The sequence below is a fragment of the Mesoplodon densirostris genome, chromosome X (assembly GCF_025265405.1).
Source record: "Mesoplodon densirostris isolate mMesDen1 chromosome X, mMesDen1 primary haplotype, whole genome shotgun sequence".
Classification (NCBI taxonomy): domain Eukaryota; kingdom Metazoa; phylum Chordata; class Mammalia; order Artiodactyla; family Ziphiidae; genus Mesoplodon; species Mesoplodon densirostris.
The window spans coordinates 43,458,226-43,483,943 of NC_082681.1; the positions used below are offsets into that span (position 1 = coordinate 43,458,226).

A 25,718-nucleotide genomic window follows, 5' to 3' on the forward strand; every position below is an offset into this window, starting at 1 on the left:
GGTTTTCAAATTTTAAATTACTATTATTAGGTCACAACCAGCAATTTTTTAAAGAAATGAAATAGAATAGAAAATATCAAAGTGCATTCCATAGAGTAGTAAGGATAATTATTGTTTCTTGAAGCTTTTGTTTAATGTGTGTGTGTGTGATATGTGTGTGGGCCAGAATATAAAATTCATTTCTTCCTATAGATCTCAGTCAAAAAGGCCAGAAAAATATTGCTCTATTGCAGTGATTCTCAAATGTTAGTGTGCAGCAGAATCACCTGGAAGACTTGTTAAAACACAGATTGCTGGGTTCCGCCCCCCAGAATTTTTTGTTCTATACATCTGGAGTGGGACCTGAGAATTTGCATTTCTAGTTTCCCAGGAGATACTGATGATGATGCTGGTCTGAGAGTGACATTTTAAGAATCACTGTTCTATATTACATATCTAGGAGTGGAATTACTGTGATATAGGGTATGTGTATCTTCACCTCCATGAGCAGGGTTTAAGAAATCTCTTTCACATCTTTGCTAAGACTTTAAAGTTTTTGACTTATTATTTTTGCCAGTCTAATGTGTTTGAAAGGTATCTCATGGTTTTAATTTGCATGTTCCTGATTTCCAATGAAGTTATGCATGTATTCATACATTCATTAGTCTTTCAGGAACCTTCTGTGAATTGCCTGTTCTGTTTCTTTGCCCATTATTTGATTATTTAGTTTTTAATATTATTTATAGATTTTGATTATTTAGTTTTCAATATTATTTATAGATTTTATTTTAAAATTCTGGATACAAACCCTTGCTGCACCTGGTGAGTAGCTTATATTTTTAACATTGTTTCTGATGTCTTTCATTAAGCAGAAGCCTTTCATTGTAACGTAATTAAATCATCGGTATTTTATTTGATGGTTTGTGCTTTTTGAGACATTTTAAGGAAATCTTTCCCTACAAATCAATAAGAAAAAGAGAAACAACCCAATAAAAATGGCCAGAAGATATGAACAGGCAATTCACAAGGGAGAAAACATGAATGGACAATTAACTTATAAAGTCTCATTAGTAATCAAAGAAATGCAAAATAAACTACAATGAGATACCATTTAACACCCAGGATGTTGGCGTACATTTAAAGGCCTGACAGTGCCAAGTATTGGCGAACACATGGAACAGCAAGAACTCTTAATATACCGCTAGGTGAATATAAATGAGTACAACCACTTTCAAGAACATTGTGGCAATATCTAGTAAAATGAAAGAAAGAAAGATGCTCATACACTATAAGTCAGTAATCCCACTTCTTGGTATCTATCCTAGGGGAACTCTTACACATGCACATTAGATGTTATAAGGATGCTCATAGTAGCATTGTTTATGAACAACATACATGTTCATAAGCAGGAGAATGGATAAAGCATGTTATATTCATAAAATAGAATACTATACAGAAGAGAAAATGAATGAAATAGAACTACAGGTATCAATGTGGATGAAACTCGCAAACAATATTGAATGAAAAAAGTTTGTTGCAGACTTTGGGTTTCAGTGCCAACATGTAAAGTGCTTAGAAGTCATCACTGCTCTCTTACAACAGGAAGAACAGCTGAACAAACTAAAAATCAATGACTTTTCTTGGACCCATCAGGGATTTGACATCAGAGAGCAAACTGCAACCCTGAAATCTGGAGAGACAGGCAATTACAAAGAATGACAGCCCAGATCTGCTTATCAGGAGCAGAAAGCACTAGAGCCATAAACTGGTAGGAACACTTAAGCGGTAACTTTGACAAATTGCAGGAAGCAGAGTGTAGATTAGTGTTTGAGTAACAAACTCCTGGGGGCCACAGTCTATGGGGGCCCCCACATTTTCATGACTTTTACCTCCAGGAGCTCCACTGGGTTGTCAGTGTGAAGAGCCAAGAAAAAGTCTCCTGCTCCTGGCATGGTAACAGGAAAAGTAATCAATTTGAAATACATCCAGAGCTTCTACTTAACAAAGAGCTATCCAGCAAGTAAAACAACTTTACCAAAGCCTTCTCTAGTGTGGGAGAAGGGAAATTATCCAACTCCAGGCTCCTCTAGCCTTACTGTCTCATCTAAGAGAAAGAGAATAAAAGCTGTGAAATACTTGTGAAGGTTACAGGCTGAGTACATGGGCACAATAAAAGACTGAAACTTAATTATAGGATTGCAGAATGTTTTCCCATACCCCACACCTTACTACCACATCAGCAGGGCTTCAGTATGTTAACTGTGGGTTACAGTCCAAAGACCTGCAAGGCTCAGACTCTAAGACGTTTTTAGGGAAACCCAAAGAAAACAAGGGAGACAAAAACAAGGATGTTAGAGGAAATTGAAAAACCTCTGACACCTACAGCTAGAGTAAACATTAAACACAGCCCAGCTTCTAGCCAGATTAACATAAAACCTCACATTAATGACTTGTTTATCTCAGTTTCTATTATGTTATGCATCGTGTCTGGTTTTCAACAAAAAAGAAATGATAAGGCATGCTAAAAGAAAAACCACAGTCTCAAGAGACAAAACAAGCATCAGAACCAAACTGAGATACAACATAGGTTTTTGAATGATCATATATATGGAATTTAAAATAACTATAATTAATATGATAAAGAGTCTTTTAGAAATAGTATACAACATGCAAGGACAAATGGATAATGTAAGCAGAGAGATAGAAACTCTAGAAAGATTCAAGAAATCAAAAACACTATAACAGAAATGATGCCTTTGGGAGTTCCCTGGTGGCCTAGTGGTTGGGATTCTGGGCTTTCATTGCCATGGCCCAGGTTCAGTCCCTGGTCAGTGAACTGAGATTCCCACAAGCCATGCGGCATGGCCAAAAAAAAAAAAAAGAAAAAGGAAAAGAAATAATGCCTTTTATAGGCTCATGGGCAGACTGCATACAGCCAAGGGAAGAATTAGTAAGCTTGAAGACATGTCAATAGAATCCTCCCAAACTGAAATGAAGAGATTTTAAAAAGACTTTGAAAATGTAACAGGGGCTTCCCTGGTGGCACAGTGGTTGGGAGTCTGCCTGCCGATGCAGGGGACACAGTTTCGTGCCCTGGTCTGGGAAGATCCCACATGCCGCGGAGCGGCTGGGCCCGTGAGCCATGGCCGCTGAGCCTGCACATCTGGAGCCTGTGCTCCACAACGGGAGAGGCCACAACAGTAAGAAGCCCGCATACTGCAAAAAAAAAAAAAAAAAAAAAAGTAACAATATCCAAGGACAATTTCAAAAGGTGTAACATACACATTATTAGAATAGCAGAAGAAGAAAGGAGCAGAAGAAAAAGAAAAACAGAAAGGAGCAGAAGAAATATTTGAAGTAAGAATGGCTGAGAATTTTCCAAAATTAATGACAGACACCAGACCACAGATTCAGAATCCAAGCAAAGAACACAAAGTAGGATAAATACCAAAAAAATACACCTAAGCATATCATGTTCAAACACAGAAAACTGAAGACCAAGAGAAAATCTTGAAAATGGCCAGAGAAAAACTACCTATAGAGGAACAAAGATAATAATTACACTGGATTTCTCATCAGAAACCATGCAAGCAAGAAGAGAGTAGAGTAAAATATTTAAAGTGATGAAAGGAAAAACACCCACCTAGAATTCTATATCCAGGAAGAACAATCATTCAAAATTGGAGGAAAAATAGTTTATCAGACAAACAAAAACAAGGAATGTACAACAAACTAAGTAAATTAATATTGGATTATAACCCAAAGTATAGAATATCTATGAGTCAATACTGATAATAAAATGACTGAATGAATCAATAAATGGGGGAGAGGAGACAAGTATCCCATGAAGAAGAATTCTAAATAGTTTATGTAGATGCTCCACCTCAAGGAAGGGAAGCATAACTCCTGACTTCTTAGTTTTGAGCTACTCTTAGTGACTTCTTTCCAAAGAATACAGTATGGAAATACAGAAAGAAATAAAGAGTAACGTTACAGTGTAGAAACCCAGCAAACACTGCCTCAGGTGATCGAAGCAAAGATCAATCATAAATCATGTTGATAGTATGTGTGCTTGATATGATGTGATCAAAATTGTACTTTGTAGTCTTCCTCCTAGTAATCCATAACCACAATATAACCATAGGAAAACATCAGAAAAATTCTAGTAGTGGGGACTTTCCTGGTGGTCCAGCAGTTAAGAATCAACCTGCCAATACAGGAGACACTGGTTTGATCCCTGGTCCAGGAAGATCCCACGTACCGCAGAGCAACTAAGCCCGTGCGCCACAACTACTGAGCCCACGCTCTAGAGCCTGCAAGCTGCAACTACTGAGCCCACACGCCACAACTACTGAAGCCCACGCTCTGTAGAGCTCGTGCGCCACAACTACTGAGCCCATGTGCTGCAACTACTGAAGCCTGCATGCTCTAGGGCCTGCGTGCCACAACTACTGAGCCCAAGTGCTGCAACTACTGAAGCCCACATGCCTAGAGCCCGTGCTTTTCAAAGAGAGAAGCCACCACAATGAGAAGCCCATGCACCGCAGCGAAGAATAGCCCCCCCTCACCACAACTAGAGAAAGCCCGCATGCAGCAATGAAGACACAGCGCAGCCAAAAAATAAATTAAAAAAAATTCTAGTAGTGGAGCATCCTACAAAATACCCAACCAGTACTCCTCAAAAATGTCAAGATCATTAAAAACAAGAAAAGTCTGAGAAACTGCCACAGCCAAGAGGAGACTAAAGACATATGAAAACTAAATGTACTATGATATCCTGGATGGGATCCTGGAACAGAAAAAGGACATTAGGGAAAAACTAAGGAAATCTAAATAAACTATGGACTTTAGTTATTAATAATGTATCAATATTAATTAATTTATTTAAAGAAACGTACCATAGTAATGTAAGATGTTAATTATAGGAGATATTGGGTGTGGGGTGTATGGGAACTCTTTGTACTACTCAGTTTTTCTATAATTCTAAAACTGTTCTAAAAATGAAGTTGTTTTTTTTTTTTTTTTTTTTTTTTTTTTTTTTTTTTTTTTTGCGGTATGCGGGCCTCTCACTGTTGTGGCCTCCCCCGTTGCGGAGCACAGGCTCCGGACGCGCAGGCTCCGGACGTGCAGGCTCAGCGGCCATGGCTCACGGGCCCAGCCGCTCCGCGGCATATGGGATCCTCCCAGACCGGGGCACGAACCCGTATCCCCCGCATCGGCAGGCGGACTCTCAACCACTTGCGCCACCAGGGAGGCCCAAAATGAAGTATTTTTTTAAAATGTAAACAGGTAGCTGCAGAAAATGCATACAGTATAATACCATATATAAAGTTCAAAAAATACAAAACAACACTGTTTATTGCAGAGGGATACCAGGAAGAGCTTCATCCTCTGTTACCACTTGGAGTTTCTGTTTTTCTCTTTCACAGAAATATTAATCTTGTTTTTGAGCCTAGCTGTATCTTTGTGTGTATCTTTGTATATATGAATATATATATATATATATATATATATATATATATATATATATATATATGTTGTGGACATAAACATACATACATACCCATGTGTATGTATGTATGTATGCATGTATGTATGTATATTTTTAGAACAGAGAAGATGCATCCAAGCAAGAAGTGACCGAGCCACCTTGACCAGAAGTCCTCTTGATTTTTAAAAAAATGTTCGTATCAAAGGGAATAATCTTAGTATGGATCTTTCCTACTTGGTGAGAAACTTGCAGTATGTTTCACATACCTCTCCCTTTCTCTGGTTATTTAATTTGATGATGCTTTCATGAGTATTTCAGAGCCAAAACTCTGGATCACCTGAAATTACTTAAGTGAATCACAAGTCAGTTATTCTATGCCCTTACCTTTAAGATATGAGTGTGGTTAAATGCTAAATATGTGAACATCCAGCTTCAAAGGCTTTGAGACATAAAGAGTCTACTGCTTATTGCAATGTTTAATATATTTACTCATATGTTTCAATGGTAAGTCATTTAAGCAGGCTCTGTTTTCTAGCTCTTTGCTTTTGCTGCTCCTGTCCGAATTTTTCTCAAGTTTTTTTAAGCTATAAAGCATTTAACTTATGCTAGCCAATGTATCTCTTTTTTTCTCCTCCAGTGCAATAAAATTCACATAACCTGAGATCTACCTTTAACAAAATTTCAAGTGTACATTACATATTGTAAACTGTAGGCACAGTGTTGTACAGCAGATCTCTAGAACTTTTCATCTTGCATGACTGAAATTTATGCCCACTGAACAGCAACTCCCTGTTTCCTCATCCTCCCGGGCCCTGGAAACTACCATTCTACTTTCTGCTTCAATGACTTTGACTACTGTAGATACCATATATAAGTGAAATTTTGCAGTATTTGTTCTTCTGTGACTGGCTTATTTCACTTAGCATAGTGCCCTCGAAGTTTATCCATGTTGTAGCATATGACAAGATTTCCTTCCTTTTTTCTAGCTAAATCATATTCCACTGTATGTATATATCACATTTTTTTATTCATTCATCTGTGGTGGACATTTAGGTTGCTTCCACCTCTTGGCTGTTGTGAGTGCTGCAGTAAACATGTGAGTTCTGATATCTCTTCAAGATTCTGATTTTAATTTTTTGGATAAGTAACCAGAACTGGGATTCTTGGATCATATGGTAGTTCTATTTTTAATTTTTTGAAGAACGTCCATACTGTTCTCTGTAGGAGCTGTACCATTTTCCTTTCATACCAAAAGTGCACAAGGGTTCCAATTTATCCACATTCTCATCAACATTTATTTTCTGTATGTGTTCTTTGAAGAAATGCCTATTTAGGTCTTTTGCCCATTTTTTTCAAGTTGTCTTTTGCTATGGAGTTGTGGTAGTTCCTTATATATTTTAAATATTAACCTCTAATCAGATATATGGTTTCCAAATATTTCTCCCATTCCGTAGGTTGCCTTTTCACTTTACTGATTGTTTCCTTTGCTGTGCAGAAGTGTTTTAGTGATGTAGTCCCACTTTATTTTTGCTTTTGTTGCCTGTATTTCTGCTGTAATATCTAAGAAATCATTGCCAAGGCCAGTGTCATGAGGTTTTTCCCCTATATTGTCTTCTAGAAGTTTTAGAGTTTCAGGTCTTATGTTTAAATCTTTAATCCACTTTGAGTTGATTTTCGTGTATGATATAAATAAGAGGCCAATTTTATACTTTTGCATGTGGATATCAACTTTCCCCAACGCCATTGGTTGAAGGGACTATCCTTTCCCCATTGTGTATTCTTGCCCCCCTTATTAATCAGTTGACTGTATATGTGTGGGTTTATTTCTGGGCTCTCTATTCTATTCCATTAGTCTACACGTCTGTCTTTATGCCAGTATCATACTGTTTTGATTATTGTAGATTTGTAATATATTTTGAAATTAAGAAGTGTGAGGCCTCCCCAGTTTTGTTCTTACTTCTCAAGATTGTTCTGGCTATTTGGGGGTCTCTTCTGGTTCCTTATGAATTTTAGGATTGTTTTTCTATTTCTACAAAAAATAACATTGGGATTTTGATACGAATTGCATTAAATCTGTAGACCACTATGGATAGTGTGGACATTTTAATAATATTGTCTTCTAGTCCATGAACATGGGACATCTTTGAGTTTGTGTTGTCTTTAATTTCTTTGAGCAATGTTTTGTGGTTTTCAATGTACAAGTCCTTTACTTCCTTGGTTAAGTTTTTCTTCAATTGAAGTATGTTTCACATACAAAAAAGGCTGTACATATTTAATGTATGCATCTTGGTGGGTTTGAAGATAAATATACACCATGAAACCATCACCAATACAATGCCCTAAACTTAACCATCACCTCCAGGAATTTCCTCCCTCCATTTTTTCTTTTGATAAGAATATTTAACTTAAGATCTATCCTTTTAACAAATTTTTAAGTATCCAATACAGTATTGTTAACTATATATACTCTGCTGTACAATAGATCTATAGGACTTACTCACCTTGCATAAGTGAAACTGTATACCCTTTGATGGACACCTCCTCAATTACCCCTCCTCCTAGCCCCTGGTAAACACGATTCTATGCTTCTATGAGTTTGACTATTTTAGATTCCTGATATATGCGGGTCATGTAGTATTTGTTCTTCTGTTTCTGGTTTATTTCATTTAGCATGTGTTCCAAGTTCACCCACGTTGTAGCAAATGACAAGATTTTATTCGTTTTTAAGGCTGGATAATACCTTTTTGTATTTATACACCACATTTTCTTTTTATCCATTCATCTGTCAATAGACATTTAGGTTGTTTCCATGTCTTTGCTATTGTGAACAATGGTGCAGTGAACATGGGAATGCAGATATTTCTTCCAGCTTCTGATTCCAGTTCTTTTAGATATATAGCCAGAAGTAGGATTGCTGGATTATGTGTGTTCTATTTTTAATTTTTTAATGATCTTTCAACTGTTTTCCATTGTGGTTGTACAAATTTACATTTCCACCAACAGTGTACAAGGGTTTAAAATTTTTCCACATCCTTCCCAACACATCTTTTTTTTTTTTTTTTTTTTGCTTTTGAGTTTCAGGAATCCCTTATATATTTTAGATATTAACCCTTCATTAGATACATGATTTGAAAATACTTTCTCCCATTCTGTAGGTTGCTTTTTAACTTTGCTGATTGTTTCCTTTGATATGCATATTGGTTTGAATTGATGTAATGACACTTTTCTGTTTTTGCTTTTGTTTCTTGTGCTTTTCACAGCATATCTAAGAAATTATTGCCAAGACCAGGGTCAAGATTTTTCTATGTTTTCTTCTAGGACTTTTAGAGTTTTATGTCTTATTTTTAAGTCTTTACTTCCTTTTGAGTTAGGTTTTGTATAGGGTGTAAGAGAAGCATCTAATTTCATTCTTTTGTACTGGATATCCAGTTTTCCAAACACCGTTTATTAAAAAGACTATCTTTTCCCCATTGTGTATTCTTGCCCTCCTTGTCTAAGATCAGTTTACGATAAATGTGTGGTTTACTTCTAGGCCCTCTATTCTGTTCCATTGGTCAATATGTCAGTTTATTTTTATGCTAGTACCTTACTGTTTTGATTACTGTAGTTTGAAATCAGGATACGTGACACATCGTACTTTGTTCTTCTTCCTCAAGATTGCTTTGTTGATTTGGGGTCTCTTGTGGTTCCATATGAATTTTAGGACTTCTTTTATTTTCATAACATTTGTAATTGGTTGTTTTTTTTTTGGCTATGTTGGGTCTTCTTTGCTGTGCACAGGCTTTCTCTAGTCGTGGTGAGCAGGGGCTAATCTTTGTTGTGGTGTGCAGGCTTCTCATTGCGGTGGCTTCTCTTGTTGCAGAGCATGGGCTCTAGGTGCTCGAGCTTCAGTAGTTGTGGTGCAAGGGCTCTAGAGTGCAGGCTCAGTAGTTGTGGCGCACAGGCTTGTTGCTCTGCAACATGTGGGATCTTCCCAGACCAGTGATCGAACACTTGTCCCTTGCACTGGCAGGTGGATTCTAAGCCACTGTGCCACCAGACAAGTCCCTGTCACTGGAATTTTGATAACAATTGCATTGAATCTGTAGATCACTATGAGTAGTATGTACATTTTGACAATATTAATATTTCTAATCCATGAATATGGGATGTCTTTCCATTTATTTGTGTCTTTTTCAATTTTTTTTAATGTTTCTGTTTTTTTTTTTTTTTTACTGAAGTATAATTTACAATGTTGTGTTAGTTTCTGGTGTACAGCAAAGTGATTCAGTTTTTTATACACACAAACACACACACAGACACACGTATACAGTTAGTCCCCTACATACAAACCTTCAAGTTGTGAACTTTCAGAGATGCGAACATGCATTTACATGTCCAATCACGTAAGTTAGTTCACATGTCTGGCGTAGATTGTCACATACATGCATCCTCTACAAGTGATTGTGCTTTTGTGTACTTTACAGTAGTGTATAGTGTACAGTAGTACAGTATCTTTATTTTTTATTTTTTTTTTTATTTTTTTTTTTTTTTGCGGTATGCGGGCCTCTCACTGCTGTGGCCTCTCCCGTTGCAGAGCACAGGCTCCGGATGCGCAGGCTCAGCGGCCATGGCTCACGGGCCCAGCCGCTCCGCGGCATATGGGATCCTCCCAGACCGGGGCACGAACCCGTATCCCCTGCATCGGCAGGCGGACTCTCAACCACTGCGCCACCAGGGAGGCCCAGTATCTTTATTTTAAGCCCAGGATGTCTGGAAGCAAGCATAAAAGCAGTGGTGATGTAGCTGGTACTGCTAAGAAGTGCCAAGTGTTAACGATGGAAACAAAAGTGAAAATACCTGAGAGAGTGGAGCGAGGCAGAACAATGGTAGATGTCACTCGTTCTTATAACATGAACCTTTCAACGATCAGCATGATTTTGGAGAACAAGGACAAGATCATGTAACATATGAAGTCTGCTGTGCCAATGATGTCAACAATAATATCAAAGAAGCGTGGAAAAGTGATGGAGGAGATGGAGAAACTTCTCAGTGTGTGGATGCAGGATCAGCATCTGCGTTGAGTCCCACTCAGCTTAATGCTGATTTAAGAGCAACCTAAAAGCCTTTATGGAGACTTGAAGAAGAAACACGGGGAAGAATCCGAGGGTGCATCTTTTAATGCCAGCCATGGCTGGTTTTATCGGTTCAAGGCTAGAGCCAACCTTCACAAGGTAAAAGTAAGTGGTGAGGCAGTGAGTGCAGATAACAGTAGCTGCCCAGGAATTTCCTGAAATGTTTTGAGAAATTATCGATAAAGGTGTGTATTTACCTGAGCAGGTTTTTAATGTGGATGAGTCAGGACTGTACTGGAAGAGGAAGCCAGACCGAAGTTACATCAGTAAGGAGGAAAAGTTGATGCCAAGCTATAAAGCAGCAAAGGATAGGCTATCTCTGTTGTTTGGTGGCAGTACTTCCAGCGATATGAAGCTGAAGCCTCGCTTAGTTTTATCATTCAGAGAACTCAAGAGCCCTTAAAACATAGCCAAGGGCTCTCGTCCTATTGTGTGGAAGAGTAACCCCAAAACCTGGGTTACATAGGCCATTTTCCAGGACTGGTTTTTCCACCAATTTATCCCAGAGGTAGAGAAATATTGCTTGGAGGAGGATGTCCCATTCAGCATTCTTTTGCTGCTCAACAGTGTCCAAGCCAACCCCCATTCATGGACGATTTTCATCCCAACATCAAAGTACAGTAGTTCATATGCCACTGAATACTACATCGCTCATCCAACCTATGAACCAGGGAGTTATAGCAACCTACAAGAAATATTATTTACATCACACTTTTTATCAGGCAGTAAAGGTGAGTGATGAATCAGGAACAACTTGGCGACAATTTTGGAAGGACTATGACATCTACAAGGCCATAAAAAACATTGACTTTGCTTGGCATGAGGTTATGACCATCACCATGAATGGGGTTTGGAAGAACCTTGGCCCACAGTTTGTTCACAATTTTCGTGGATTTGAGAAGGTGGATGAGGAGTCCAAAGAGGTCTTCAGCAATGTAGTGACCCTCAACGAGCAGCTGGAGCTAGATCTGCAAGAGGACAACTTCATTGAACTCCTTGCTGTGCAGCACGAGGAGCTTACTAATGAAGACCTGATGGAATTGGAGGCCCAGAGAAAGGACGAAGAGAGACAAGAGGAAGAAGTAACTGGAGAACCGAAAAGATTCACGATGCAGGAAATGGCAAGGGGATTTTCTTTATTTAAGGAGGCACTGTTAGTTTTTGAGGCATAGGACCCGAAAGTAGAAAGGTACACAAAGGTTGCAGCAGCCGTTCAGAATGCAGTCGAGTGCTACCGTGTCATCTATGATGGGAAAAATAGAGCTACTACCCAGACATCACTAGATCACTTTTTTAAAGAGGGTAGATAGAACTGAATCCAGCAAGGAACCAGAACCTGTGTCATCAACGTCAGGCGTGAGTGAAATTGCAGCTTGCCCTCCATCTCCTGTTGCTGATGATCCTTCAGCTCTACCATCTCCCACTTCCTCTCCTTCCTCCAGTCAGTAACTCTTCTTGCCTGTTCACTCAATGCCAGCCCCTGTATGCCAGCTGTTGTACTGTACTACTGTACTTTTCAAGGTACTGTACTGTAATGTATAAAATGTTTTCTTTATTTTTTGTGTTTGTTTTTTATGTATTATTTGTGTGAAAAGTATTATAAACCTATTACAGTACAGTACTAAATAGCCAATTGTGTTAGTTGGGTACCTAGGCTAACTTTGTTGGACTTATGAACAAATTGGACTTAGAACACACTCTTGAAATGGAAGTCATATATGTAGGGGACTTACTGTATATAATTTTTCAGATTATTTTCCATTATAGTTTATTACAAGATATTGAATATAGTTCCCTGTGCTATACAGTAGGATCTTGTTGCTTATCTATTTTATAAATAGTAGTTTCTATCTGCTAATCCCAAACTCCTAGTTTATCCCTCCTCCCTGCCTTTCCTCTTTGGTAACCATAAGTTTGTTTTCTGTGTCTGTGAGTCTATTTCTGTTCTGTAAATAAGTTCATTTTTATCATATTTTAGATTCCACATATAAGTGATATCATGATATTTGTCTTTGTCTGACTTTCTTCACTTAGTATGACAATCTCTAGGTCCGTCCATGTTGCAGTAAATGGCATTGTTTCATTCAATTTTGTGCCTAGGTAGTATTCCATTGTATATATATACCACATCTTTTTCCATTAATCTGTTGATATATATTTAGGTTGCTTCCATTTCTTGGCTATTGTAAATAGTGCTGTTATGAACACTGAGGTGCATGTATCTTTTTGAGTTAGAGTTTTCTCCAGATATATGCCCTGGAATGGGATTGCTGGATCATATGGCAACTCTATTTTTAGTTTTTTAAGGAACCTCCATACTGTTCTCCCTAGTGGCTGTATCAATTTACATTCCCACCAACAGTGCAAGAGGGTTCCCTTTTCTCCACACCCTCTCCAGCATTTACTGTTTGTAGATTTTTTGATGATGTCCATTCTGACTGGTGTGAGGTGATACGTCATTGTAGTTTTGATTTGCATTTTTCTAATGATTAGTGATGTTGATGATGTAATTTTTAAAGGGATATTTTTTTAACTTTCCCTTTCTGATATTTCATTGTTAGTGTAAAGAAATTCAACAGATTTCTATATGTTAATCTTGTATCCTGCTACCTTGCTGAATTTGCTTATCAGTTCTAGTAGTTTTTGTATGGAGTCTTTAGGGTTTTCTATATATAGTATAATGTCATCTGCATATAATGACAGTTTTACCTCTTTCCTTCTAATTTGGATACCTTTTATTTCTTTTTACTATCTGATTTCTGTGGGTAGGGCTTCCAGTCCTATGTTGAATAGAAGTGGTGAAAGTGGGCATCATTGTCTTCTTCCAGATTTTAGTAGGAAGGCTTTTCCCTTTTCACTGTTAAGTATTATGTTGACTGTGGGTTTATCATAAATAGCTTTTTCTTATGTTGAGATATGTTTGCTCTATACCCACTTTGATAAGAGTTTTTATCATGAATGGATGTTGAATTTTATCAAATGCTTTTTCTGCATCTGTTGAGATGATAGTGTGTTTTTTGTCTTTTCTTTTGTTGATGTGGTGTATCATATTGATTGATTTGCGTATGTTGAACCATCCTTGTGACCCTGAGATGAATCCAACTTGATCATGGTGTATGATCCTTTTTATGTGTTGTTGGATTTGGTTTGCTAATATTTTGTTGAGAATTTTTTGCATCTATGTTCATCAAAGATATTGGCCTGTAATTTTCTTTTATGGTAGTGTCTTTGTCTGCATTTGGTATCAGGATGATGGTGGCTTCATAGAATGACTTTGGCAGTGTTCCCTACTCTTCAGTCTTTTGGAAGAGTTTGAGAAGGATTGATGTAAGTTATTCTTTATATGTTTGGTAGAATTCCCCAGTGAAGACATCCAGTCCTGGACTTTTGTTTGCAGGGAGTTTTTTTTAATTACAGATCCTATTTCACTTCTAGTGATTGGTCTGTTCAAACTATCTATTTTTGATTCAGTTTTGGTGGACTGTATGTTTCTAGAAACTTGTCCGTTTCTTCTAGGTTGTCCAATCTGTTGGCATATAATTGTTTATAGTATTCTCTTATGTTTTTTTTTTTGTATTTCTGCAGTATCAGTTGTGATTTCTCATTTATTTGGGTTCTCTCTCTTTTCTCATTGAGCCTGACCAGAGGTTTGTCAGTTTTGTTTACATTTTCAAAAAAACAGCTCTTGGCTTATTGATTTTTTTCCATTGTTTTTTGATATCTATTTTATTTATTTCCTCCCTGACTTTTATCATTTCCTTCCTTCTGCTGACTTTAGGTTTTGTTTGTTCTTCTTTTTCTAATTCTTTTAGGTGGTAGGTTAGGTTGTTTATTTGAGATTTTTCTTGTCTTTGAGGAAGACCTTTATCACTATGAAGTTCCCTCTTTGGACTGCTTTTGCTGCATTCTATAGATTTTGTATGGTTGTGTTTTCATTGTCATTTGTCTCAAGGTATTTTTTAACTTCCCCTTTGATTTCATTGTTTTTGACCTATTGCTTTTTTAGTAGCATGTTTCATCTCCTTGTAATCATTTTTTTTCTCGTTTCTCTTTCTGTGGTTGATTTCTAGTTTCATGCTGTTGTGGTCAGAAAAGATGCTTGGAATAATCCCTGGCCTCTTAAATTTGCTGAGGCTTGTTTTGTGTCCTAGTTTGTGGTCTGTCCTAGAGAATGTTCCAGTGTGCACTTGAAAAGAATGTGTATTCTGGTTGTTGTTGTTGTTTTGTTTGATTTGGTGGTTTTTGTTTTTGGTTTTTTTTGGATGCAATGTCCTGAAAATATCAATTAAGTCTGTCTGTTCTATTGTGTCATTTTGTTGCCTTATTGATTTTCTGTCTGGAATATCTGTCCATTGATGTCTTTTGAGGTGATTTGTGATTTTTATCCTTCATTCTGTTAATGTGTTATATCTTATTGACTGATTTTCATATGTTGAACCATCCTTGCATCACAGGGATAAATCCCATTTGGTCATGATGTATGATCCTTTAAATGTGCTTTTTAATTCAGTTTACTAGTTTTCTGTTAAGGATTTTTGCATCTGTATTCATCAGGGATATTGGCCTGTAGTTTTCTTTTCTTGTAATGTCTTTTTCTGCTTTTGGTCAGGGTAATGGTGGCCTCATAAAATTAGTTTGGGAGTGTTCCCTCCTCTTCAGTTTTTGGGAAGTGTTTGAGGAGGATTGGTATTAATTCTTCTTTAAATGTTAGGTAGAATTCACCTGTGAAGCCATCTGGTCCTGGGCTTTTCTTTGTTGATTACTGATTCAATTTTATTACTAATTATATATCTATTCAGATTTTGTATTTCTTCATGATTTTGTCTTGGTAGGTTTTATGTTTCTAGGAATTTATCCTTTTTTCTAGGTTATCCAATTTGTTGGCATATGATTATCAGAGTAGTCTCTCATAATTCTTTTTTATTTCTGGGGCATCCATTGTAATGACTCCTCTTTCACAGCTAATTTTATTTGAGTCTTCTTTTTTTTTTCTTAGCCTAACTAAAGGTAGTCAATTTTGTTGATCTTTTTTAAAAAAAAAAACAGCTCTTAGTTTGGTTGATTTTTTTTTCTATGATTTTTCTAATCTCTGTTTCATTTTTTTCTGTTCTAATCTTTATTATTTCCCTCTGATAACTTTGAGCTTAGTTTATTCTATTTTTTCTAGTTCCTTGAAGTATAGAGTTAAGTTGTTTGAGAGCTTTCTCCTCTTTTAATTTAGGCACTTAATGCTATAAAATTCCCTCTTAGTATTGATCTTGCTGCATCCAATAAATTTTGGTATATTGTGGTTTCATATTCATTTGTCTCAAGGTATTTTCTAATTTCACTTTTGATTTCTTCTTTGACCCATTAGTTGTTCTAGAGTATTGTTTAGTTCCCACAAATTTGTGAATTTTCTAGTTTTTCTTCTGCTATTGAAAGTGAGGTATTGAAATCTCCTAGTAATATTGTGTTGCTTTCTGGTTTCCTTCAGTTTTCTCAAAGTTTGCGTCATATATTTAGGTGCTCTGATGTTGGGTGTATATATATTTATAGTAGTTATATCCTCCTGGTGAAATTTACCTTTTTATCATTATATAATATCCTTTTTTGTTTCTTTTGAAAGTTTTTGACTTAAAGTCTATTTTATCTTATATAAGCATGGCCAACCCTGCTCTTTTTTGGTTACAATTTGCATAGAATTTATTTTTTTATCCTTTCATTTTCAGCCTATGTATGGCCTTAAATCTAAAGTGAGTTTCTTGCAGACAGCACATAGTCAGATCTTGGTTTTTATTTGTTCAGCCACTCTACATCTTTGATTAGGGAGTTTAATCCATTTATAGGTAAAGTAATTATTAATAGGGAGGACTTACTATTGCCATTTATTAGTTGTTTTCTGTATTGTAGCTCTTTTGTTGCTCTTTTTCTTTCTTGGGGTCCTCCTTTGTGTTTCAATGAATTTTTGGTAGTGAAGTGCTTTTTTCCTTTCTCATTTTCTTTTGTGTATCCTCTATAGGTATTTTCTTTATAATTACAATTGAACTTACCCAAAACATCTTTTAACAATCTATTTTAAGCCGATAAGAACTAAGTTCAATCACACTTAGGAGCTCTTTTTTGTTTTCTTGAACATTTCTCTTTTTTTATAGCATCCCATTTGTAATAGATGGAATATTTTCTCTTATTTCTCTGAGGGTATTAGTGATGGCTTTTTGAAGGTTTTTTTTTTTGTCCTTGCATAGTTTCTGTTTTCTCCCATTTGCTTTCATTTGTTTGTTTCTTCTGTTCTCTTTCACATTAGAGGCTTTTCTCAGATGCCTGATAATCTGTGCTCATATTTATGAGTAGGGGCCAAAAACAGATTGGAAGCTCTGAGCAAATGAGTGATCCTTATTGACTTTGAGCTTCACTTAAAGTCATCTGGCTCATCCATTTCTTGGAGAAATTCCCCATCCAAAATCAGCATTTTTAGATCTTTCCTCTTGGGGTAATCAGATTCCCCAGAGAAGACTTCAAAACTCTTGCATGGGAGGGTACCACCAGCATTGTGGGAGCCTAATGGGAGGAAGTGTTTGGCGTATCCTCATCATTCAGAATACATTATTTCTCTTAATCTCCTGGTTTTTAGGAACAGTATTCACATCCTCAACTGTATCTATCTCTCCCTGTGTTCAGAGAATGAACCTCCAATATTCACCAAGATTGGGAGTGGTCTTTACCCAGTAGCATATTATAGGGGAGGTGTTTAAAGATCTAACCTATTTTTCAAGAGTTTTCAACCTACCCACCTTATCTTAACCCCAGCTCTTTACATCCATTTCCAGAGACACCTGAATATATCAGTTCCTAAACTGTTTGAGGATTCTTAGGCATAGATTGGGTTAGTTCCTGGTTTTCCCCACTGCTGGTTTAAGATTCAGCTTTCTTGAGTACACTCGTTCAGTTATTTTCCAGCTTCCAGAATATTGTTGCTATTGCCTCCTTTCCTTGTTCTTCCTTACCTTGTCATTTTGTATTAAAAAAAAAAAAGTCTCTATAGTTTTTGGAGAGTTTTCTGGAGGGATTGAAATTAGATGCATGTGTTCAATCCACCATCTTTATCTGAAACTAACTAATCCCTACCACAATTAAATAGTTGTCTTACCTCCCTAATGTGTTATTTCTGGTGATCCTTGGTTTATATTAGGTGTTATACCTGAAGAACCTTAGCCCTCGGGTGACCGAAAGAGATCTTGTCTCATTATTCGCTCGGTTCCAGGAGAAGAAAGGACCTCCAATTCAATTCCGAATGATGACTGGACGAATGAGGGGGCAGGCTTTTATCACTTTTCCCAGTAAGTAGCTTCATCTGGATAATTACTCAGTTGTAGCATAAGTTCACTCGTGACTACTTATCCCCTCTGTCGTTTAGATATAGCACTTTGATTTCTCTGCAGCACATGAGAAGTATGTGCTTGGCCAAGCACATGGGAGGAAGGGAAGAGAACTAAGGAAAACATGTTTTTAATTTTTCTCTACTTTCCCTTCTGTGCTTCCTCTCCTCCTTCGACAGTGCACGACCACTTTACACCTTTGTCCTCACTTTTCCTCAGTCTTGGCACTTCCTACTCACGCCATCAAAATTTACTTTCACTTTGCTGAAAATAGTATTTCTAGTCCAAGTTATAATTATGTTAATTATTAATATATTGGTATTCTGATCAGAACACTCGTACTTGCATTATGCCCTATTCCTTTAGGACTAAGAGACTACAAGATATTATGCTATTATGCTATACTATACTAATTCATTAGTAATTCATAGTTAACTAGTAGGTGATATATTCTTTTAACTATTATTTGCATCTTAATACATGATTTCACTATCCTAAACCAAAGGGAGGAATAATACAGGCATATCTCAGAGATATTACAGATTCGGTTCCAGACCACTGCAATAAAGTGAATATCCCAATGAAGCAAGTCACATGAATATTTTGGTTTCCTAGCACATGTAAAAGTTATGTTTGTACTATACTGTAGTCTATGAAGTGTGCAGTAGCATTTTGTCTAAAAAACAATGTACATACCTTAATTTAAAAATATTTTCTTGGTAAAAAATGCTAGCCATCATCTGACAGTGCAGGGTTGCTAGAAACCTTAAATTTGAGGGAAAAAACTGCAATATCTACAAAGCATAATAAAGCAAAGTGCAGTTAAACAAGTTATACCTGTATAGGAATTTCAGTTTCTATGACAGACCAGACTTTCTTTTTTTGGTGGAGGCTGGGTAGGAGCTGTGCCTTTTATTATCCCTAAAGTATCATCATTTATATACAGCCTAGTAATCTATTTAAAGGGAAGTGCTTTTACACATGAGCAGTGCCAAACTCCCCTGCATTCTTTTCATACAGCATTGTACCATCTTTCCTATCTCATTGAAGGTTTGTGGATCCTCAACGCTAGTGATTTTTAGTCTTTTCAAGTGTGAGAACCCTTTTTAAACTTATAAAATTACTTCATACACCCCCACCTAATATGATCCATTAATTGAAAAGATATGCAATAAAAAGGCTTTATACACTAAGTACTTCTAAATAAATAGCCGTTTTAGTAATTATACATGCATTTGAAAATTTGTAGTGCATACATATATGAGACATAAATTGGTTCAATCTAAAAACATTGCTTGTCCACTTATGATTTCACAGACTCTAGGCAGTAATTCCATTCCTTCCTAATTTCCCACATCCAGGCTCTGAGACCCATAAATCAAATCCTCCTGCTATATGCTATATACTCTTACACCTCAAGCTTCCATATGCCTGCAAGCACTCTTAAACTTACTTATCCTAATGAGGGGTCCTACAACCACTCTCTGATCAAAAGGAAAAAGTAACAAAGTGTCCTCAATACCCTGATAACTTCTTTTATTTGTCTTCCCCATTTTGAAAATGATTTCATTCTTACAGTACCTATAATCTGTTATCTAAGATAGAGGTTTGTGTATTATTAATTATAGCTTAACCCTCTTTAGCACACTGTCTGTATCCTTGTTTCTTTACATATATCATTGAATTAGGACAAGCTCTCAAACATCGATTTTAAGATTTTATTGTTGTTATTCTTAGCCATTAGTTTAATCTTGCTGAGTTATTACAAATTTGAGATTGTATAAAACACAATAAAATCAAATAATTATATGGCCTTATAGCCTACACTGAACTCCAAGGCAAAACAACATAAACTAGACTTGGAATAAAATCAATTAAGCCACATATAAACTGATGTTTTTTCTTTCTCTTTTAGATACAGAAATAGCATGGCAAGCATTGCATCTAGTAAATGGATATAAACTACATGGGAAAATATTGGTGATAGAATTTGGAAAGAACAAAAAGCAGCAGTCAGATCTCCAGGCTGCTTCTCTAATATCATCTACTACAGATAATACTACAGAAATCAGTGGCAGCTAGAAGACATAAAGATTGCAAGTCTCAGGAGGTCTTTCTTGCATCAGAATCTAGGATCTAGGATTTGTATATAGATAGCAATTTATTTGGAATTGAAGAAGAGAAGCTAACTGAGGGAGAGAAAACTGAATTAAAATCCCTTTCAGCTTTTGGAAAGAATTGGTAGAAAACATTTTCTGTAATCAAACACTCTCTGGGATAGACAATATAATGAGTATGGAGGGTAGGGAATAAAGAGTATCATTTTCTCAGGATAAATTACAGTGGATTACTTCCAGGCATTTTTTTTAATCATTATAATTTATATGAGGTCTTAAATATTTGTCCCTAGTGGTAACATTCTTTCAAGACTGGCTCCTATACATACAAAACTAAAAAACTATTTAAGTGTTGAAATATTTATTTCTAGAGCCCATTTGTCCCTAATTTTATTTTCCTAGTAAATAAATGACCAAGCCTCCAGGCCTAAACATCAGCAAATGCTCTTGAATGAGACCTATCAGCAGTAACAGTAGGTAGTTTTCATAAGTTAGTCAACATATTTAATGGACATTTCCCTATTAGGTTATCACTGTCTTCAAATAGCTTTATATTTTTTCTAATGAAAGAATTTAGATCAAAACATTAATGTTCTCATAGTCATTTAAGCTAGCTACCATTGAGTAATGATTGAATTCAAAGCAATAAACATTGAATCATTGTCTATTACATGTTAGGGATTAGATATATTAATTTTAGAAGAGGAACATACTAGCAAAGAATACTAAAGAGGGGTAGAAATAAAGAGCTCTCTAGAAGAAAGGCAGCCTACCCCAAATCCCCCAGTTGTTTGTTTGTAGTTGCTGGAGAATAGAAAGATGATATGATATAGAGGAAGTAGTCCAAACTTTGGAGTCAGACCTGTTTGAACTTCACAGCCATACTTACCACTCTGTGACCTTGGCAAGTCACTTAATCTGAGCCTCAGTTTTCTCATCTATAAAAATGAGGATAATAATACTACTTACCTCATTGGGTTGTGATGTTTAATGGGATAATTGTATCCAGGTTGAAGATCAGAAAGAAAAAAGAATGAAAATTTAACAGGGTAAAGAACCATTAAGCACTCCAACATACTTGTAATGGGAATATCAGAGAAAGAAAGGAGCGGAAAAAATATTCCAATAAATAATGGCTGTAAACATCCCAAATTTGATGAGAAACATTATCTACACATCTGAGAAATCTCAGTGAACCCCAATTAGGATAAACAAGAAGAAATCAACAAACATACCATAATAAGAATGCTAAAACCCAAAGACAAAGAGAAACTTTTGAAAGCAACATGAGACAACTGAAGCCACTTACAAGGGAACCTCAATAAGAGTAATAGATGATTTCTCATCAGAAACAATGGAGGTGGCAGTGGGAAAACATATTCAAAGTGCTGAAAGAAAAAGACTGTCAATATAGAATCCTATATTCAATAAAGCTGTTTTTCAAAAATGAAGATGAAATAAAGACATTCCCACATAGTCAAAAACTGGGAGACTATGTTGCTGTCTGACCTGACTTACAGGAAATATTAAAGGAAGTTCTTCAGGTGGAAAGCAAGTGACCTCAGACAGCAATTTGAATCTACACATCTAAAAAATTAGCATGGGTAAAGGTAATTATGTAATTATAAAAGACAGTCAAAATACATTTTTCCTTAATTGATTTAAAAAGCTATTTTATAAGACTATGTATATAGTTGCATTGTTGGATCTATAACATATAAAACTGTAATATATTTACCAATAACAAGACAAAGGAAGTGGGTGGAAACAAAGCTGTATTGGATTAAAGAAATGACTCTAACATGGTAACTCAAATCCATAGGAACAAATGAAGAAAATAGGAAATGGGAAATAAGGTTAATATAAAAAAGTTGTAAATATATACTTGCTCTTTCTTCTCTCAGCTTCTTTAAAAGACATAAAATTATATTAAGGAATAATTATAATGATGTATTGTTGGGTTTGTAATGTAGAAATAATAATGATAATAAATAATACCACAAAAAGTGAGAAAAGGAATAGGTTTATATAGGAATAAGGTTTTTATATCTCATTGGAATTTAGTTAGTATATAGGCTGAAGCCAATTAAATTAAGATGTGTTCAATGCAAAAGAAAGCAAAAAGAGGAATGGAGAAACAAAAACTTGAGACATATAGAAAAGAAACAGTAAAATGGCAGTCATAAGTCCACCTATATTAATAATAAATATGAATGGATTAAACAATCCAATCAAAAGGCAGAGATCATCAAACTGGAAAAAAAACCAAGACTTACCTCTATGCTCTTTATTGGATTCACACTTTAGATTCAAGGATACAGACTGAAGATTAAAGGATAGAGAGAAATATCAGGCAAATGGCAACTATAAGAAAGCTGGAGTGGCTATACTATTATCTAAAGTCTATTTAAAATGAACCTTAAAACAAAAAATGTCACTATAGATAAAGAGTGACATATTGATAAAAGTCAATCCATCAGAAAGATATAACAATTATAAACATATATGCACCTGACAACAGAGTACCAAAATACATGAATCAAAAACTGAAATGAGTGGAGAAATATAAAAGTATACAATAAGAGTTGGGGAATTAAGTACCCCATTTTCAATAAGAACTAGACAGAAGATGAACAAGGGAATAGAAGACTTGAACAATGCTATATATCGACTAGACCTTAAAGAGACTTATGGCACACTTCACCTAACAAGAGCAGAATACACATTCTTCTCAAGTGCACATGAGACATCTCTAGGATAGACCATATCACCTACCATAAAACAAACCTCAATAAATTAAAGTGGATTAAAACCATGCAAAGTATGTTCTCTGACCACATGGAATGAAGTTAGAAATCAACAACAGAAAGTTGGGAAACACAAATATGAATTAGACACACTTTTAAATGACCAGTGGGTTAAAGAAGGAATTACAAGATTAATTTGAGATGAGTGAAAATGAACACACAAAATGCCAAAGCTTCTGGGATACACCTAAAGCAGTGCTTAGAGAGAAATGTATAAGTACAAATGCCTGTAACTTAAAAGAAAGATAACATATCAATAACCTCACTTTACACCTTAAGACACTGGAAAAAGAGAAGGAAACTAACTAGAAAAAGCAAAAGGAAGGAAATAAGAGATTAGATAAATAAATGATATAGAGAATAAAAAGTCAACAAAACCAAAAGTTGGTTCTGTATAAAGACCAACAAAAGTGATAAACCTTTCAGTAGACTGACCAGGAAATAAAGGAGACTCAAATTACTAGGATCAGAAATGAAGGCGGGAACATTGCTACCAACCTTATAAAAATTTAAAATAAAAATTATGAAGGAACACCATGAACAATTTTATGCCAATAAATTAGGTAACTTATTTGAAATAGAAAAATTCCTAGAAATACACAAACTACTGAAACCAATTGTTGGGGGGGGGGACAAAGAAAATCTGAAGATAACCTGTAATAAGTAAAGTGGTTAATTAGTAATTTTTTTTAAATACCCATAAAGAAAAGCATAGGCTCAAATGGATTCTTAGATTAATTCTCACAAACATTAAAGAAGAATTAATGCAAGTTCTTCAGAAACTCTTCCAAAAAGTAGAAGAGGAGGGAACACTTCTGATATATGCTACAACATGGAAGAACCCTGAAAACATGCTAAATGAAAGAAGCCACTCCAAAAGACTATATATTATATGATTCTAAATATACAGAGACGGAAAGTAGATTAGTGGTTGCTTAGGGCTTCGGGTAATAGCTGAAGTGTATGGGGTTTCTTTAGAACTTGATGAAAATGTTCTAAAATTGTGATGATTGTACAACTCTGAATATACTACAAATCATGAATTGTACACTTTAAATGAGTGTATTTTATCTTACCTGAATTATATTTTAATAAAGTCACACACACATACAAATACTGAAATGTCCATCAGTATGAGAATGGATAAATTATGGCACATGCATTTAGTGGAATACTATACAGGCATTAAAATAATGGGATATATCTATTAATGCATTCTGACCTGTATGATGTCCAGGATTTTGTAATAAGTTAAAAAGTTATGTATATATATATATATATGTGTGTGTGTGTGTATATACATATATATACATATACATATATATATACATATAGAATACTTTTTTATAAACAAAAGCATTTGTGTATGTATGGTATATGTATATATAGATATTTCTGAATAAACTTAGGAAAAAGCTGGGAAATACACATACCAAACTGTAAACCTTATAGAGGTGGGATTGGATAGGCTGAAAGGGGACTTGCTTTATAAAATTTTTCAAGTGTGATTTGGGCTGATTTTTACTTTTTTCAGTATTTTTTTAAATAAAGAAAATTTTAATATTCTGCCAGTGACTTGGCTTCCAGAATATTTGTCAGGCCTGCTCTGAGGATATCATCTAACTATACTCAGGACAAACATCTATTCCTTTGATATACTGCTCACTTAGGATTAACTCCAATTTTAAATATAGTTTAAAGGACAAGAAGTAAGTTATACTGGTATAACCTCTTGCACATGTTACCCAGGAGCATACTTCTAAGCTGGACTTTTCAGAAGAAATTTCTTCCTGTTGGGTATAAAATCTCACCTCTGCCCTTTACTAGACCTGCAGACCATTAACAATAGAGGAAAATAAAAATGGAGGATGTCCCTCAACTGGTGCATAGATAAACTGTGATATATCCATACAATGGAATACTACTCAGCAATAAAAACTATTATGAACTATGATACATGCAACAACTTGGACAAATCTCAAATGCATTTTGCTAAGTAAAAAGGGGCCAAACTCAAAAGGCTACTTACTGATAGATTCCATTTATATAACATTCTGGAAAGGATGAAAATATGGGAACAGAACAAATCAGTGGGTGACGGGTTAAAAATGAGAGACTGATTACAAAAAAGTAGCATAAGAATTTGTTTTAATAATGGAAATTATCTGTATCTTGATTATAATTACATGAGTGTATGCATTTGTCAAAACTAGAATTGTACACCAAAAGGAAGAATTTTACTGTATGTAAATGTTTAAATAAATGTAACTTATAATGGAAGAAAAAAAAGTTTCTCAAAGTCATTTCCATAAACTATTGTCCCTATTCTGTGGTCTTTTGATCACTATTGAAGACTTAAAGTCACTTGGCTACTATTCCTTATTTTCTGTCCACAGGTCAGCAGAAATCATCAGTTTAAAAAATCTATATACACATATACACACTAACCCACCATAAAAAAAATCAAAAGACAAACTGGAAAATAATTTGCCACACACAGGAGCTAATTTCCTTAACATAGAATGCATATAGTTTTATTAATATACAAAAGTCAAGAATCCAACTAAAAAGTGGGTAAATGAAAAAATTTATAGAGAAACTGAAATATAAATGACTGATAAACTAAGAAAAATGTTCAGAGTAGTAGTACAAATTAGGACAATTAGCTCTCTTTTTTTTTGCTGCATCTTTTTAAAAAAAACTTTTGAGATGTATAGAAAAGTAACAAAAATAGTAAAAGAGTTCCTATATATCCTTCATCTAGCTTCCCCAAAGTTAACATCTTACATAACCATAGTACAGTTATCAAAACTACCAAAATGATTTTTTTTTTGGCTGTGTTGGGTCTTCAT

At 35.4% G+C, this 25,718-nt stretch overlaps 1 protein-coding gene across 5 annotated transcripts in view; it reads left to right on the top strand.

Annotated features, from left to right (window-relative positions):
- RBM41 (RNA binding motif protein 41) overlaps positions 1 to 24,173 on the top strand; it is a 67,765-nt gene extending 43,592 nt beyond the window's left edge. The window contains exons 7-8 of one of the 5 annotated variants that reach the window (XM_060087109.1): positions 17,828 to 17,903; positions 19,858 to 24,173. In XM_060087109.1, coding sequence (XP_059943092.1) covers positions 17,828 to 17,903; positions 19,858 to 20,024 — 243 coding nt within the window. In that variant the 3' untranslated portion in view covers positions 20,025 to 24,173. Of the gene's footprint in view, positions 1 to 17,755; positions 17,904 to 19,857 lie in introns of all 5 variants that reach the window. The other 4 variants (XM_060087107.1, XM_060087110.1, XM_060087108.1 and 1 more) reach the window with 4 other exon arrangements.
- The last annotated feature ends 1,545 nt before the right edge of the window (positions 24,174 to 25,718 follow it).